The sequence below is a fragment of the Eupeodes corollae genome, chromosome 3 (assembly GCF_945859685.1).
Source record: "Eupeodes corollae chromosome 3, idEupCoro1.1, whole genome shotgun sequence".
Taxonomy (NCBI): domain Eukaryota; kingdom Metazoa; phylum Arthropoda; class Insecta; order Diptera; family Syrphidae; genus Eupeodes; species Eupeodes corollae.
Genome location: NC_079149.1, coordinates 122,120,325 through 122,139,235, shown reverse-complemented (window position 1 = coordinate 122,139,235; position 18,911 = coordinate 122,120,325). Strand labels below are relative to the sequence as shown.

Here is an 18,911-nt window from a genome sequence, read left to right as displayed (position 1 = left end):
GGAAACCAATTCTGTCTCTAATGTAATAGACTTTGACTTCCATTTTAATAGAGTCACCTTAAAAAATAAACTTGTGTTACATTTCCTAAATATTAATTGAAATTACTTATTATATTTATTTTTTGCTTTGTTTAAACATTAATTTAATTTAATAGTATTCTTTAAAATGATTAATGTAATCTCTGTTTGATGAATAAACTAAACTAAACAAATATAGAACTTTCATAGAGAAGATCAAAAGCCAAGTATACTTAGTAGAGTTAGGAATTGAGAGTGCTGTAGATTTATATAACAAAACACTTTTAAATTTGTTTTTGAAATAAAATGTTCTTGAAATCATTTTTCAAGTTCAATACATTCTCCTGATGTTTGGAAAACTTAATTCAAATTGCACTAACGTATTCAAATCTTTAGTTATTCGTGAATTCTGTATTAAGTATAAACAAGAATATGTATTACTTTTCAATTAAATTTTTTTTAATGCCTATAATGGGTTTCCCATTATAGGACTGTGGGACACATTGTATAACTATTGCATAAGTTTTTGGTTACCTCTAGGTAAAAAATCTTTTTAAAATATCGTTTTTCTATTTAAATTGTAAACTGAAGTATCTAAAAAAAAAAAATTCTTCTCCAAAGTTAATATTTTTGAATCGATGACAAATTATTGATAAAGTTGCAAAGGCAAATAATGTAAAACTTGTTAGCCAGAATTATATGTCAAACCTCAAATTACATTTTAAAGATTTATTGATAAAATCTTGATAAATTTTATGGGAAAAGATTGTTTTACTTTATTTTAAATGGAAGCATACATTTTTTTAAAATGTATATCAGTGCGAGCGGATCATAACTTGCATACTGAAATCGACACGTTCCAGCCAAATCATTCCACCAGTGACAATGACAACTGCAGTTTCTTGCAACTGCAATTTTGCTCTCTCTCAAATGACAGCTCAACTTCGTTTCATTTTCATTAGTCACTTATTATATTTTTTTTCATAATTTATCTTTTTCCAAAGTACTATATATTTTGTCGCAAAAGTTATCGTCCTAAAAATTGTTATAAAAACAAACTACGGCGAAAATATACAAATAAAAAGCTTAAACTTCTCAAAAATTTATTAAAAATCGAATCTAGCAATCAATTGATTTAAAATTATACGAAAATCTTAGGAAAAACATCAAGAAAATGGGCATCTTCGGACAGTCGACACCGTTCGATGCTGACATTGGTGAGTTTCTTTTCTTTTTTCGTTTTGCTTGTTTCACAAAGAAAAATTAAAAATGACAAGAAAAAAAGTGCAAAGTGACGAAGGAAATTTTTCTAATTTTCCAAAACGAGACAACAAAAGAAAGTCAACTCAGCTGTAGGTATGCAAAAGATTAGGAATTAGAAATGATTATAAATTGTGGGGTGGATCACCTCTGAGCTCCATCGTCAATTAATGAGAAAAAATACCGAAACCGAGGTCTCCGAGTGGGTCGTCGCCTTTGATGTCGTTGTTTTTCACCAATTAACAGCAGCAGCAGAAGCAATCAGCAAACGGCACGGCACAGCAAGGCACAGTGGCAAAAGCTGAAGCTGAAGCAGTGACAGGCAGCAGTGGCTGTGGCTGTAGCTGTAGCTGCGACTTCAATGGGAAAGAAAATTGAATTTTATCGATTTTCATTTTGAATTATTAGTTGGCATTCATTTTAGTTGTTGGTATTTTTTAATAATGACTTAATTTAATTTAGAGAAATATAAAAGTAATTACTTATATGCTTTTCCCCTGTTCCTCGCTCCTGTTTGCGTTTCCTGAAGACAAACGACAACGTATTGTGTATTATTTTTGCAGCAGGTAATCAGGTGTATGAGTCACTTAATCTTAGCCAGCAAGCAATCAGCGACTCAGTTAAAACGGCTTAGAGGGCAATGCTATCAGTTTCAAACATTGTAATCTAAATTTATAAATTTAGTATCGATAACAATTCCTTTTTTTTATTGACTCTGTATCATCCAATGTCATTTCCTCTTTGTTGTGATTTTAATAACAACAAAAATATGACTTGAGTTGTCTCTAAGATATTTACAAACATACAAAGTAATAAAAAGGTGGGGAGGGGATGCGATTTGAATTATTGTGTTCATTACTAATTAGTGCGTTAGTTCATCTCATAAAAGGAGGTAAAATATTGAGATATAACAAGCGAGATGTTTGTTTTTTCTTTGCATAATGAGATTAAATCAATCGTAACGTAGATAAGATGGAGGTATGTAGATAGGTACAAGGAGGGTTATTGTTCTCTTTTTGTTTGAAAATTGTTGTGTGGTGATACAGAGGTTATATTATGTACGTCTTAAATTTAAATTGAATGCCTTGCAGAATACTTAAGGTTTTGCTTAAAAAGCATAGTTAGACAAACTAATATCATTGTCAACTTAGATTCAATTCAATAGGCAATATTATATATTATATATTCAAGCTGAAAAGTGAAGTAAAGTCGAAAATATTGTTTTCTTTCTTATTGTGCCGTTGTGGCTTTGCACACCTCAACTACTTTAGAAGTTCGAGTTTTATACTAAAACCAAAGAGCGATGAGTAAATATAGGAAAGGTTGTTAGAGAAATGTGAAGACGAAAAAATGTTCCTTAGAATGCAAGATTGCTTTAAATAGAGAAGTCCATTTCTGAGAAATACATATCCGGACTAGACTACTTGGTTTATCTATCATACAGTGTTACGCCCACACTTTGCTCTTTTATAACTTTGCGCTATGTCGGAGATTTAGAAATAGAGTTCGGGTCGTCTATAATAGCAAAGAGAGACATACATACACTCGAGAGCCCAACAGTGGCAACATTGCCAAGATGCAATCAGAGAACCCGCCTCTGATGTGCTGGGTTTCAAGCAGCCACCTACAAGGAACCCCTGGTTTGATGAGGAATGTCGGCAGGCAAATGCATAAAAGGACGAGAGCTGCTCATGAGCTCTATGAGCAGAAGAGGCGAGAACAAGAACACCGACTTGTCAGAAGGAAAAAGAAAGAACATGTGAAGCGTGCGGTCGAAGATGTTGAGAGGTTTAAAATTAGGAATGAAGTTCGAAAGTTTTATGAACAGGTGAAACGAAATTCACAGGTACATAAACCTAAAACCGAACGCTGCAAAGACGGAAGTTTAAACATCATAGTAGAACCACAATCAATGCTGAGCATTTGGAACGCTGAAGCTGAAGTCTAATAAAGCCACTGGAGCGGATGGCTTGAATGCCGAACTATTTAAAGCAGCAGTTAGGAGCATTCACCAACTTATCTGTAAGATATGGTCGGAAGAAAGCATGCCCGATAGATGGAACCTCAGTTTTGTTTGCTCGATCCTGAGAACCCTTCGACGTGAAAAAAGATTTTAGAACATCGTGCTTGAAAGAATAGTGCAGAGCTCACACGTCAACACTAGAGGCACTATCTTTCAAAAGTCTGTCCAATTAATAGCATATGCTGATGACATTGACATAATCGGAAGAATTCAGCGTTATGTTAATGGGCCTTTGTAAATATTGAGGCAGAGGCGGCAAAAATGGGTTTAATGGTTGATGAGGGCAAAACAAAGTACATGATGTCGTCAAGAAAGGACATACAACACGTCTAGGGACCGATCTAGATTAAGAAGTTTGTTGGATGAGGCCCTAGTTCACACAGGGTTGTAGCGCCTCCTTAAGTAAGTAAGTAAGTGTTGATCAGGCGCAAGTAATGCTTCGCTTTTTGAAGAAACTAGGGCAAGAATCGACGAGAAACCTAGTAGTAGAGAAACGAGTTAAAGTATAGGTATCACATAAAGGTATAGAAGTACACCGTAGAGAGTGACATAATGAGCGTAACTTAGTAAAAAAAATAGCTGTCCAGCTCCCCGAGACTGCAGTATATAAAAGCAATAGAATTATTAATTAAATACCACCTTAAAGGCACACTCGTCCTGAAAAAACAGAATTCCGCACTGGATCTTTCTGTGATCACGTTAGCGATTTGCGGACATTAAAAAAACAGTTGAGTGTCGCAAAACTAAAGGCTGCGTTCGGAATCTTCTTACTCTTAGTTTTTTAGATCAAGCTACGACTGTTGAATCCGTGGTGAGTTAAGGGTGCAGCCCTTGCTAAGTTTCAGACGCTGTTATCATCAACACCTGGAACATTTTATTGCTGAACTGTAGTTTCATGCAAGAACAATTTAGGAACCAATAGGTTCCTCAATTAACATCAATTAATCATTTACTTCCTTGCCTCACTACTTTTTTTTCAGTTTTTTTAAGGAATTATGCTCTTTCAATATAGTTTGTTGCATTCCACCCCTTAACCGAAATACTTGTCTTTCATATGTTTTCCCTTAATCCATAGTGTCGTACTCTGAAGTACAAAAATACAGAGTGTGGGAAGGTAGAATGCCTTACCACACTCTGTATTTCCTTACCAATGATATGTTCAAGAACTTAAAAACCAATGTACACCGACACCTCCTTTTTAACTGCTCACTTTTTTCTCAATGTTCACAGTTTTTCTTTAACCCATTATTATCATAGGCTTCAGTTCCTCAGTTATTTGTTTGAGAAATCTCCTTATTTCCTGTGAAATTAAAGAATTCCCAAATTTTCAACACAAACTTATTTATTTTTCTTACAGAGAAAGCAACAAGCGAGAAAAACACAACCGAAGATTGGACCCTCATTTTAGATGTATGCGACAAAGTCACATCGAATCCAAGAAATGCCAAAGAATGTCTAAAGGCAATAATGAAACGCATGGGCCATCCTGATCCTCATGTAGTCATACAAGCGGTCACTCTATTAGATGCATGTTGTGGAAATTGTGGCAAGCCATTTCATTTAGAAGTTGCTTCGAGGGAATTTGAAAACGAATTCCGTCGATTGTTATCCAAGGCGCAACCGCAAGTCTCATTGGTAAACTAAATCAAAACTCTATGAATTGTTTGATGCTTATGTATTGTTCTTTGTTTCATTTAGAAAATGCGTCAACTTGTGAAAAATTGGGCTGAAAATGATTTTAAATCTGATCCACAATTGAATCTGATTCCATCACTTTATGCAAAGTTGAAAAGTGAAGGTTATGATTTTTCCGATGCAGCACAAAAAACACCGAAATCTGCTTCGACAATTGCCGCCCTTAAAGATCCAAATGTTGTGAGCAGCCAACAAGAGGAAGAAGATATTGCCAAGGCAATTGAACTTTCTTTAAAAGAGGCCAAAAATAGCCCAAAGAAGCAAACGACTACAGTAGCTCCAACCACATACGTAAGAAAAAGCCATATCCATTCTTTGAAAGATGTTTTAAAAATATTATTATCCTTTTAGCCATCTTTGTATCCATCATTCTCTGGTTCATCGGGTTCCATTGGCAGCATAACTTCAGGTGCTTCATCGACATCTCAACCTGAGCCACGTAAAGTTCGTGCTTTGTATGATTTCGAAGCGGCTGAGGAAAACGAGCTGACGTTTGTGGCTGGGGAGATAATTCATGTGCTAGACGATACCGATCCCAATTGGTGGAAGGGTTACAATCAACGTGGCGAGGGACTCTTCCCCTCCAACTTTGTTACCGCCGACTTGAGTGTCGAACCGGAACGTCTTGATATTAATGTAAAATCTAAAAAGACGGTGCAATTCGAAGAGGAGCCGACCTCAAAGAGTGAAGACCAAAAGACTGAGGAAACCAATTTTGTTGCTGAGATCGATGAGCAAAAAATCGATCGTTTATTGCATTTGCTTCACGAAGCTAATCCCGAGGATTCATCAGAAGACACTGAGGAAATGCTGCGTCTCGAACAAGAGGTTCATCAGATGGGTCCACTGATTGATGCCGAATTGGAGCGCGTCGACCGGAAACATGCTCAGTTGACGCAACTGTCTAGTGATTTAGTTGATGCCATTAATTTGTATCACACCTTAATGCGTGATGATCGAGCTGCTGCGGCATTCCCCGGAGCAGGGTACAATATGCCTCCGATGGGCGCTTACAATCCTCAGCAGATGTATGGTCCTGGCCCGAATCCATACCCCTCGTACATGCCACCTCAGCAGCAGAACTTTCACCTTCCCCAGCAGTATCCCCCCATGAGCATGCCATCGATGCAGCAACCTGGCATTCAGCCTCCTACGAGCGCTCCCGGACACATTCCACCAGTCAGCGGAAACTCAGGTGTCAATCCAATGCTCTACGGTCCTCACATGCAACATGCAGCCCAATCGTCTCCGCAACAACAGATGATACCGGTTCAGTTCCAAAACGGTCGATTGAATTCTCCGCTGCAAAATGGTCAAACTCCACAGCAAATGGCCAACAATAATCCACAGCCTAATCCGCAGCAACAACCATTTACGCCCCCACAACATCAACATCAACAACAGCAGCAACAGCTACCAACTCAGAACTTTCCCCAGCAACAGCCATTACCCTCTCAGCCCCCACAGACAATGGGGCCACAGCAGCATCCAATGATGCAGCCACCATCACAACAGCAACAACAACAGCAACATCTCCAACATACACTCCCCCCAAATAATGGGCAGCAACACTCCAGTCCAGCAGTGCCAGCACAAGTTCCCGGCCAATATCATCATCCACAACAAGCGTTTCTAATGCGTCAATATCCGATGGCGAATGCGAATGGCAGTGGTGGTGTCAATGTCGGTTATGGCCAACTACCACCAGTGTCAACAGCCGTCTCATCAGCTGCACCTCCCCTAGACATGATGTGCAATCAGCAAGTGCCAGGCGGGCTCATGACTTCGGCAATGGCCCAACAAATGGCAATCAATCAACCTGTGACACAAAACTTTCTCGTCCAAAACGAGGCAAAAACAAACATTCCTGTATTCCAGCAGCAGCGGTAAAACCGCCCAATCGAGCTGGTAAAAAATTATTATGATTATTATAAACATTTTAAATATTATTATTATTTTTTTGTTTCATTTTATTTTTATTTTACTTTTGCCTAACGGTATAAAACTATTCAAATACACACATTATATAAAAGAAAGAAAATCATTAAAAAACTAAAAACTAAACTAAATTGTACGCAGATGTCTTTTGTTTTTAAATTGTTGTTGATATAAACAACAAAAGTGTGCACAGGGTGGGCCGATAGTGACTTCCTAATTTAAAGTGATAATAACTTTTGATAGATTTATTTTTTCTCTTTATATTAATAATTTATTTTAGAATGAAAAGGTATGATTTATTGAGTTCTTTTTAGGGCTAAGTGTGAATATAAATGTCCCTTTATGAGTACCAGCTTCATGCTCCAAGATACGCGCTCTTTCAGGAGCGTTTTCCATAACACAATATTTTGTATTACATCTGGCCTCATCTCTAGTATTTCATCATGAATGTTTTCCTTCACCCGCTTTTGCTTCCCAAGTCAATCGAGCGTGTTTCAAATCGACTCCCTTGTCTGTTAACTTTATATTTCTCCCATAGTGTTCGTGTTCCCATTTATAATTTCTCATGCTTTATACATTCTCAATTACGCGACCCCAATAATTGTGCCAAAGAAATGTATGTTAAAGCTTATGCTAACGCGGTTCTTTTACATTAGACTTTGCGGATGATCTCTCCACCCTTTATGCGTCGGCCTCGGTTAACGCGTATGTGTTAATTTTACTTTATTTTATTGCGAGAAACGTAGATCAATCTCTGATGTAATAATCGAAATAAAATGGCTTGGTGAAATTATTTCAAACAACAACGGTACAAATGTAAACAAAATCCAATCGCTGTCAAAAAAAATCGATCTCTTATTTCAAAATTTTCAGTTTCAGTTACACAATGTCCAAATTTTGTTCGATAAAAAAAAACAATTCAGTGTCTTTAATCTCATATTCCTCTTCATGATAACGCGAACAGTATCCTCTAATGACTTTAAATTGCTTCGTTCGGCCATAGACTACAGACTTAAATCCCTAAGCGGTTCCGCGAAAGAAATACACAAAAACTTAGTATTCAATCTAAATCAAATCCAATCCAATCCCTTGTCTTGCATATCCCCTTCCTCCCCTTAAATTCTTAACGAAATCAAAACTAAATATATCTTCATATTGTTTACGAAGTTAGAGATTAAGAAAGAAAGTCTTCGTGTGTGCAGTGACATCCAATTAGTAAATGAACACTCAAGATAAATTTAATCTCTTCTATGTGATTGATATGTCAAACGTACCTTCTTCAAACAAAAACCATTCTATCTGCCGATGCGACTCCTTCCGGTATTCAATTTGCAACAACAAGCACAACAAGAGTTAAACACCAAAAACCAACCGCACGCAACCTCTCTTAAGTGCTCGTTCATCCTTTAATAGTACTTTTGACCCATCTTAAGAAACTAGGCGAGTGTCTTTTAAACTCTCCAATTTTGGCTAGTTTATACCTAAGAACAGGAGCTAAATATCATAAATTCATAAGATCCTATATTTTAAACTCCGCTCAGTCAACTATACATCCCACACACACAATCCTTTTTCCTCAACAAAATTTAGGCAATTGTTTTTTCTAACAGTAGTCAAACTTACTCGGATGCTGATTCTATTGAATGTTGCTATGCCCTCTATTGGCTTGCTAGCATTTCTAGATTCTCTACAGCACATTCAAAAATACGTTCTATTTTAAGCTTCAGTTTGGGCAGTGCGATGTCTTCAGCTCGACAGGTCGTACAAGATTATGGATAATGGTCTTGATTCAAACACCGAAAAGTCTGCACGTGTGTCTACGAGATATCCTTGGTTTGTTTTTCGATCTTGGATAAATAAGCGAAGGCTTTCATTTGTGTCAGCTCTGTGCAGTGTCGCTTCCGATGACAGACCCTCCTTTAGTTTTCCGAGAGGTCGAATTTTTTTGAAATAGCCAGTTTCAACGCATTTTTTTGCATTCTTGCCGAACCTTAAATGATAGCGATAAAGTGGAAGACGTGGTTAGACTTACTGCGACTTTATTCTTAAATCTGTCTTTTGTGAGTCATGCTTTCTGCTTCCACCCGGTCTTGATGTTCATAGTTCTTTGACTTGTTTTTGAAGCGTATCGATTCTTGATAAAATTTCAGATTGGCTAATATGTGAGATGCTCTGCATTTCGGCCATCGTTCCAGCTTGTTTTGAAAGCGTCGTTAATTTGCCTGAACCAATGCAAATAACAACTCTAATGTTATCCGGAAGTCTTTCCAACCACAATGTTTTGAGCACATCATGGGAAAGTTGGCTTTTCACAAGTTCTTTTATTTTTTCAGAAGCTTAGATGGACCCAAGTCACCAAGCTCAACACTGTTTATCAATTTACGCAACTTCTTTTGAGTCAGAGTCAGTAAATTCTGCTATTATCACTTTTTTTAGTTCTTCATATTTATTTGTTTTTGTTTTTTGTGGATTTCTTAGTGAATCACAGAGACGTGAAGAAACATTTTGATCTAATGAAGCAACGGCGACGTAGTGATATTTTGTTATGTCGCATTTGATGTTAGCAATTTGAGCTGCGTCTCCATCTGTATAAAAAATAGGTAGGTCGGGATGGTCTTGCAAAAATGATGGTGGCTTTATAGAAACCCGATGCAAATCGCCGCTAACGTTTTGTCTGACCTGGTCATCATCAGACATTTTCTGTAGAACTTTCGAGAAATTCAACAATCTCTTTTTCTTGCTGTGCGTACTTTTTTTCAACGTAGGGGTCACCAATATTGATAATGGCCTTGATTCAAACTTGACCAACACCAATTCAATAAAATTCAAGTTAAAAAATTAAAAGACGAAAGCGTATCAGATAGATTTAAATAGAGTGATTCGAATGCATTGATAAATAAATACTAATTTGAAACTGAGTGAAATGAAAATTTTAAATAGTTAAATAAATGAATGATAATGATAATATATGTATAGCTGCTATAAGATCAACGACAGACCCTAGTTGCCAAAACCGTATCACCAGTGCCGTGATTATTTGGACAGAGATTGTATTTCGCACATAAGCTCTAAGCTCTGGGTTAAAAAAAAAAGTTTGGCCCCTATTTAACTTGTAATTTTAGTACATCACCCAAAATTGTTTTATTAATACCAAGAAAAAGTAAAGACAAAAATTAAAAACAAAAGAGTTATGATTTTTTTCAATTTAGGAAGTCACTTTTGACTCACCCTGTTTAACGATAAGGAAACTGAAAAAAATAAACTATAAGCATAGAAGTCATTTTAAAAATAATGCAAGAAAGAGTCTTAAGTTTTATTTTTCTAGAATTTATTTGTATATGATTTATATTTTACTGTGTAAGATTATTATAACCTACATCATTTATATGGAAAACTTACTCACTTGGGTACTCATAATAGAAGAAAGGATTATAATCCTCTTGTTACCAGCTTTTGGGTTGATTTTTTATTTGTGTTCTTTTGTTTTAATCTTACTCTAAAGTTGTAAAGTCGTCAGAATGCTTAGCTTATGTTTTTAAATTTGTTGACTATTATGGTTTATGTAAATTTTCTTCGTGGTTGTCCTTTTTTTCCAAAACACATTTGTTATGTGAACAAAAAGAGAAAATAAAAATCTTGTAAAATTCTTCATTCTTGAATATGAATATAATTGAAACGGATCAAAGTAAATTTTTCCAAATGAAAAATAAGATTTTCTTGTATCATGAGATTTAATTTCTTTGTGTTGTTTGATTTTTTAGTGAATTGAAAGAAAGTTTTTTTTTCGGGGAAATCATGTAAGTTGCAATTATGGAGGGTATAGTGATATTTTTGTAAGAGATTCATTTCTAATAATTCATTGGGATTCCATACTTTTAGACTTGAGTTCTTTATCATTTTTTAATACAAAACTCTAGCTGAACTGTCAAGAAATTTTGAATTTTCTATTTGACAAAAATAGTCCTTCTTTTCATTCAACGAATGACGAAATCAAAAGTATAAAATTCGTAAAAATGTGTCAAATGTTCAACTGAAAGAGCTCCAATAGACTACCTTTAAATGGAATTTATTCGATATGAAGCTTGTATGTTAAGAGCAGGGCCGTCAAGAGGAATTCCGGGCCAGAGAGGGAAAATCTCGCCCCCTCAATATTTACCATTTTTATTTTTTCGAAGTTCATGCCTTGTATGGTACGTTCTAGTTTCAATTACGAATAGCATGACATTGGTACGAATTAACGAAAATAACAATTTTTTGTTTGCAAAGCGAACTGAAAAAAAGTGTTAAGCATCAAATCAATCTCACGGGTATCGTCCAGTTTAGTTGAATTGGAGGATGGATAGAACATAATTCTACATGCGATTATATCAAGGGCCTGATTATGGGATTCGCAGCCAATCGTTTTGCTAGCAAGTTTGCCATTTTTCAATTATTGCTTTCGCCTTCTTTTCATTCGACAGCTTTTTTTGGCGGATTCACATGCGAAAGAGTGTTCACTGTTCGATTTCGTTGATTCTTTCTTGATTGTAATTATATAAAAATGTGAATTAGCTTTATTTTAATTTTTCTTATGATTTATCCACAATCCACAAAAAATTATAAAATATTGAATAAATCACAACAAATTTCACAAATTTAATCAAACCAAAACAAATTTTGTGGAAAGCTGTCCCACATTGCGAAAGCATGAATGATTTTAAATTTTCGAGCCCCTAAAAATAAGTGGTAGTAGGTATGTTGATGATGAATATAGAGTATGTTAACCAAAAAAACTCTCCTCATTGTTTTCAATTTTACGGGCCCCTATAAAGTCCCCGGCCCGGGGGTATTCCATCATCCCACCCCCCTCTCTCTTGACGGGAATGGTAAAGAATTCACAAAAATAAGACTTTAGCATATGACATATATGTAAGCTAAGAGACAGTCCTTTTCTTGAAGAAAGACGGAATGTTTTTGGATTTGCAGTCTCAAATTAAATTCGATGGAAGATTTCATCAAAAACTGCAGTTTTGAAAGAACAAGGAGCACAATTATGAAATAACAAGAAATGTGAAATTAATGTGATTTCTGATGTTTGTAAATTAAAATTCACCGTAAAATTTATTCCGAAAGTGGAAATTTTATTTGAAAATTTCGTATTCTTACGAAATTATTATTATTTTTGGTTAGAAAGAAATTTATCTTAATGACGAAAATCATGAAAAATCGTAACATGATTTAAATGTATACATGGGTACTTTGAACACAACAAGGGTTTTCCAAATGAATACGGCATTGGCATTAAATGTGAATGCAACTAAAAGGATACAATTTATCACATAAAGTTTTGACTTGCCAACATTTTTTTATAAAGCTCTTCCCACTCGATATGAAAAATTGTTTTTGGTTATTAAATTTAAACCTACATATATATTATATAAAATATATCTGCGATACAAAATTATAAAACAAAAACATAAAATAAAAGAAAATTCTATGGTGGTAATTCTATATTAAAATAATAGAAGACAAAAAAAGAGAAACGATTTTTTTAATTATTAAGAAAAAGTTATATTTGTTGAAAAGTTATAATAAGAAAAAAAGAAAATGGTAGAACACGATAGACATACATTATATATGAAAAAATATAAGAAAAATAATAAAACAATTTATAAATCGTATAAAACTAAACTAAGAGATAATAAATATTATAATAATTATTTTAAATTAAATTTTATTTGAAGTTAAGATTTTAAATAAAAAAGTAAAACATTGAGAGATGATAAAATTATTATAGTACATGATAAACATGTTTAAAAATTGAAAACAAAAGAAAACAGACAAACGATTATTTGTATACACTCATAAACTATATATATATATAAATAAAAATAATAAATTCGATTAAAATATTTGCTTGGTTTTATTTTGTGCATAGGGGTTTAACAAAAATTGTGTGAATCATTTTTTATTTTCTTCTTTGGACCTTATATAGGCCATTGTTATGGCGGCCATTTTGTTTTGGTGACATCTGTCAAATCTTTTGTTTATTTTTCAGTTGCTTATGCCAAACCATCACGGCAAGTTACACGATTGAACAGCACGTTCAAATGATACAACTTTATTATCAAAATGAGTGTTTGGTAAAGGAAACGTTGAGCGCATTAAGCCCATTTTACGGTAGACGTGGTGACTCCTCACAGTCGACTTTTCAATGTTTAATGGCCAAATTTGAGATGACCGGTTCAGAAAACAATCGGATAATGGGTGATAATCTATCCTCAAAAAGTAACCGTTTGGTGTGGATTTTTTAGCCAGCGCTGCGGCGTAATTTGTCCATACTTTAGAAAACGACGTTAGTGAAGTTGACTAATTTATTATGGCCCAAATTCCACCAGGACGGTGCTACGTGCGACACAGCAAACGCCACGATTGACATTTTCATCAACTACTCATCCTTATTGAAAACCCCTATAGAAGAGAAATATGAAATAATCTAGTTGGGAACATGTTGTTCTTAACCCTTTTAATGTACAAAGTGGGTAATTTTAACGGGCTATCAATTCTGAGATTTCAAAAGTATAGGGCTGAAATTCGACATCAACAACAAAGTTGTTAAGCCATTTTTTTCAGTTGAAATTCTGACATTTACGAAAGTAGGATGCTTATCGTACAACTCATACAAATTGTTAAATGGTGATTCTACCATCATGCTTTAAGAGGATATGATTATTTACGTTTGTCAAACTACGCAATCAATCGGCAAAATTGTAAGGAAATTTGAAGAGACTGGATTTTCTATAGATATTTTAAGGCCTGTATCATCGGTTCGCTCGTTCTACTGAAAATATCGGTGCTGTAAGTAAAAGTGCGCCGGCCGTAGATCCGAATGTGTCAATTTCAGCTCACACAACAACTAAAGCCAGATGAGTATTCACCGCGATGTTGCGAACTACCTTTTCTTAAGCTACGAAGCACAATTCTCACTCGGTGGGTATGTTAATAAACAAAATTGTCGTATTTGGGGTTCTGAGAAACCTGAAAAAATAGAAGATAGGCACACACTTTTACTTCTTCGAAAACGACGATGGAACGATTGTGACCGTCGATTCGAAACGTTATATTCACATGATAACCGACTTTTTTTTTACCTGCTATTGAAGAATACGACTTGGAAATAATTTGGTTTTAACAAGATGGTTCCACATGCCACACAAAGCGAGCGAATATGGCTTAATTGCAAGAGACAATCCGGGCGGCATAATTTCACGTCCTGATAATATCAACTGGCCACTTAGAATCGGTCATTTAAATTTGATCATTTAGATTTGACACTTTTGGTTTGACAGCTTTCCACCAATTTTGTTTTAATTGAATATGTGAGATTTGCTTTAATTTATTTAATAAACAATATTAAATTAAAAAAAGGAATCAATTATGGTGTATATTTATTCTGAAAGCGAGGAGTTTGAGAATTCCCAGGAATCCTCAAGATTACGTGTGTCACATTTTTATATAATAACAATCAAGGAAAAATCCACGAAATCGAACAGTGAATAATAATAAACACTCTTTCGCCTGTGAATCCGCCCAAAAAAAGCCGTCGGATTTCAACTCGCCAACAAACATTTTGAAATTACAAATACGACTTCGAATTTGTTAATTGGTCGAATTCAAAACGAAGAAGGCGAAAGCGAAAGCAATTATTGAAAAATGTCAAACTCGATAGCAAAACGATTCGCTGTGAATCCCATAATCAGGCCCGGAGTAAATTAATTTAATTATGGAAAGTTTTATCAATCAAAAAATTATGTGTGCAAGAAAATATCTAGTAAAATCTCGCCAAGATTTCGGTGGCCCTTTATTCGATGCTCCATATTTTCAATGACACTGAGACATAATTGAGGTTCAAGGTCGCTAATGTGCCAAAAAATCCCATCGTTAGGGTTTTGAATTGTAGTACCTACCTGTGACGTATGGTTAGTGCGTAGGACTATCACTAGGCCCTAATTCTCAACGGACTACTGCACCACCTTTTTAAGGGGCTTGAATTGCTCTTGGCTTATTGAGGTTTAATATTTGTGGATGCATCGGCTTTTTAACAAACATTGGTGGATTAGAGAAGTGCGGCAATTTTGTTTCTTAGCGAATCCACTGTGCGTAGAGGTTGAACTAACTCAAATACTGTATTTGTTAAGTGTGTGTTAGGTGGCGTAGGGGAAACATTTTCCTATTTTACGTTTAAAATGTTTGATATACCAAAAATATGGATGAGTATATTGTAGTTACTGCTTCGTTTCTAAGGTAATATTGGGACTTATCACGAACTAAAAATTATCCTTGCATACACAAATGTATGTATCCTTTGAACATAATGAATGCAAATTATTGGTTTCAGTTGAATTTGTCAGTGATACGAAATTTTGTTCGAGGGAAGTTATTCCTTGGGGAAAATTGATAATACCTAACCGAAACATTTTCTAAGGAAAACAAATATTTTGAACTGTTACCAATAGGTATCTGTGTTTAGTTTTGCTAAAACAGCAGATGTTAAGCTTGCACGAGAAAAGAATATATAAATATATGAATATAAACTCATTTTAAAGATAGAAATAACAACTTTGACAGTTTTTTGGTTATATTTTTATTTGAATGTCGCCTATTTATTATACTATTCCCATTTTCAAGATGTAGTAAAACCAGGTTAGTAGAAACGGCTTAGTTTTTCAAAGCCTGGTTAAGTGCGCAAAATTTAACTTAAGTCGAACTTTTAGTACCTTTTTTAAAAACCTCGAATGGAAGCGTATTTTATGTACCCACTCCTTCAAAAAAATATTCAACCGGTTTGATAAACATATTTTGTACTCCAGGTTTAAGGTATATTCTACTACAATTCTAGTACAATTTCACCTCTCAAGTTCATATACAAAACTAAACTAACACAAATTCAAAAAAAAAAAAATTAGGATACAAAAATGAATTTCAGGAAAATGAGGTATTCCCTTCGAAAAAATTCCGACAAATCAGAACTTTGGTGGAGAGTTTTAATTACCAAAACCAATGTAGGTACACTTCCTAAAAAGTACCCCACATTTTTAATGGAGTAAAATAGAAGATCAATTATTTCATCCAAATTTCATATTAAATTTAAAGAGAAAAGTCTTAAAAAAATACTTGCTGTATTGGTGTTTGATTTTGCATAAAATCTAAGAAACGAATCAAGCCATACTGATTTGAAGATTATTCGTTGTTTTTGTTTTGGAAAATTGATAAAGAAAGTGGGTTTACCGCAAACTGAAAAGTTTCTTACAAAAATGTTTATTTTTGTTTCAGAGAAATTATTCCCCATTATAAGATTTTTTCAAACGTTCATAAGGAAAAAGAAAATTATTTTAAGAATACTAGGAAATATTTATATGTAACTTTGCTAACATTGTTTAATTTTAATTTTAAAATAATTATGAGCAGGTGTGTGGGAATGAAAGATAAAGTTTATATTTTTTTCTGGGCAACTTTTTAAGACATTCTTTCTCATAAATTCTTTTTATTTATTTTATTAATCATATTAAATTTTGACATTTTCGTTTTACTGTTTTTTTGTTTAATTTCATTTGCAGTACCTTAAGTGACCACATATAAGACATAATACGAAATCCGTAAAAAATTCCCTACTTTTTCAAAACCAAAATTAAATGTCAGCTCATTTTTGTTTACAAAAATAACAAATAATTTATAAATAGTTCAACAATAAAAGAATCTGAATTCTGTTAAAGTTTCGAAGCAATAGTACAGAATGAGGGAAAAATTAACTTAAATGGATTCAAAAATTCCCATATTAAAGCAAACTTATGCTTAGAAGTTTGCATTTATTTTTTAAAACCTCGAAAAAGTAAGTGTAGTTTTAAACGATACATAAAAGGCGAAGTAGCCAATTTGTTTCCTTCCCTTAAATACTTAAACCGTATTTCTCACGCTTCTCGGAATGCCTTTAGTCATACTTTATTTGTAATGTGACATATACAGATATTTGTTCTTTAGCCGTACTAAACGAATGTAGAATGTTTTACCACACTCTGCCTTTTCTCTGTCACTGTCAATGTTCAAGAATTCAAAACCAATGTACACTGATATCTCGTTGCCAAACCCCTCCTTCCTTCCCTAATGCTCATTCTGTGTCTCTGGCATATAAAAGGTATTCAAAAGCCTGCCTTATAGTGTGTGCTATCTATAAAAAAAATATATTTACACTAGCTAACCCAGGTACGCATTGCTGTGGTTAAGGTCATATTACATTGGTGTAAACTATTTATAAAAACATGACGACCTTCATGACAGATCTTCTATTACTGTTGCCTCTCATTAAAAAATAACTATTATTTATAAACGAAGAGGGAAACATTAAAGCTGGTATGACACTGGTTTGGGACTTGAAGGAGAAAGACTTTGAACATAATTGATCAAAATTTTTGTACAGTTGCTGCAAAACAAAAATCAATAAAAAGAATTCAATTTTGAATTTATTATTATTTGTATTCATATTTGTAAAAATGTGAATATTAAAAAGTTTTAAGTAAATAAAATGTGAAAGTTAAACTTAAAATTAATGTAGGTAGGGAGGATAGTTTAAAATTTTTATTTATTTTATCAACATCAACATTTTCGGCTGCCAAAAAAGCCCGATAACTGAGCTAGTTATGATTCAAGTAATTTCTCTGTATATTCGGAAAATTCTGTGAATCAATTCATTTTTTTCCTGTTTCAACACTTAGCCATAAGAATGGTTAGTCCAAACATGCATAAATCTCATCCGAAAAAGTAGAGCGAGGTATAACTGTTTAGATCTGGCGTAAGTCACAAGACAAAAGTAAGAGAGTACGACCGAAAAGTTTATTATAGTTCATGTGAATGCTACGTGGTTATGATATTAAATTGTAGCTTATATAAAACGTTTGGAAGTTTGACATAGCGCCATCTATTGAATAATTACTCATTCCAGTCAACAGATCTCTCCATCTATTGTTTAGAGCTATCAAATAATTTTGACTGCAAACTAATAGACATGGAATTTTCAATAAAATAATATTACTATTAAAAATTGAGATGTTAGCTATTCTATCTTTCAAATTGAATCAAACTGCGTACTGTGTCCAAATTTGTTTGAACTCGGTTAAGTAGTTTATTAGTCCATTCTGGACAAATATTCGACGAGAACTAGGACTACGGTAAACTTAAATCTGGTAGATAACAATAAGAAAAAGCAACCATTATAAAATCCAAATTAGAAGTATAGTCTAAGGTTAGGAGTTAGTTCCATTTTTTCCCTTCCCGTTCCCTCGTGGGGATTCGAATGTTTCATTGAGGCATAGGTTCCTCAAATTAATCCAAGACTTATCTCACTAATTTTAAACATTTTAAATCAATGTGTCTCACATTCTGACACAATCTTGAACAAACCACCCTCTAAACTACTATTGGAAAAAAAAAAGTACAATTAAATAAAAACATATACTTGCGACTTAAGTTAAGCATTTTATTTTATCTTAAACTTTTTTTGTTTGTTTTTTTTGTTGTTTTAATCCTTAATCCCTTTAATAACGTGTCTGGCCTCAAAGGTCCTCCAGTCACTTTTCTTTTCTTTACCAAACCAACACAAAAAAGTATTACAAAACTTCAAATTCAAACCATCATCATCAATACAACAAAAAAGTTAAAATCTCACGAAAAGTTCTAGGGTTTCCTATAATATTGTTTTCAATTGGTTGCAAATATGTAGTAGGTAAAGAATAACAAAACCGAAAGGACGACGTGATAAAACGTTCATGTATTACACAAACAAAAAAACCAAAAGAACAAGCTGCTTATCCTGATTCTCAGAAAACCAAAAACAATAAGAAATACAAATAAAAATAAAGAAGCAAAAATCAATAAAGACCTATACCTATCTATACAAAATATCAGTGTTTAAAGTAAAAAAGTTAACTTAAAAGGAAATGAGAAC

At 34.0% G+C, this 18,911-nt stretch overlaps 1 protein-coding gene and 1 long non-coding RNA gene across 2 annotated transcripts; one reads left to right on the top strand and one right to left on the bottom strand.

Moving 5' to 3' along the window:
- Positions 1-989: 989 nt before the first annotated feature.
- Positions 990-10,585, top strand: LOC129948911 (signal transducing adapter molecule 1). Its single transcript, XM_056060059.1, has 4 exons — positions 990-1,235; positions 4,659-4,936; positions 5,000-5,287; positions 5,348-10,585. The coding sequence occupies exons 1-4, from the start codon at positions 1,193-1,195 to the stop codon at positions 6,884-6,886; spliced, it is 2,148 nt and encodes a 715-aa protein (XP_055916034.1). The 5' UTR covers positions 990-1,192; the 3' UTR covers positions 6,887-10,585.
- Positions 1,252-2,317, bottom strand: LOC129948912 (uncharacterized). The gene is made up of 3 exons (XR_008781976.1): positions 1,761-2,317; positions 1,427-1,634; positions 1,252-1,368 (listed from the first exon to the last, which is right to left on the bottom strand). It is a non-coding gene; the product is annotated as an uncharacterized LOC129948912 (long non-coding RNA).
- Positions 10,586-18,911: the final 8,326 nt, after the last annotated feature.

Coding starts and splice junctions, on each gene's coding strand:
- LOC129948911 (XM_056060059.1), top strand. CDS start 1,193: ATGGGCATCTTCGGACAGTCGACACCGTTCGATGCTGACATTG. Junction 4,937..4,999: donor CGCAACCGCAAGTCTCATTG/GTAAACTAAATC, acceptor TGTTTCATTTAG/AAAATGCGTCAACTTGTGAA. Junction 5,288..5,347: donor CAGTAGCTCCAACCACATAC/GTAAGAAAAAGC, acceptor TTATCCTTTTAG/CCATCTTTGTATCCATCATT.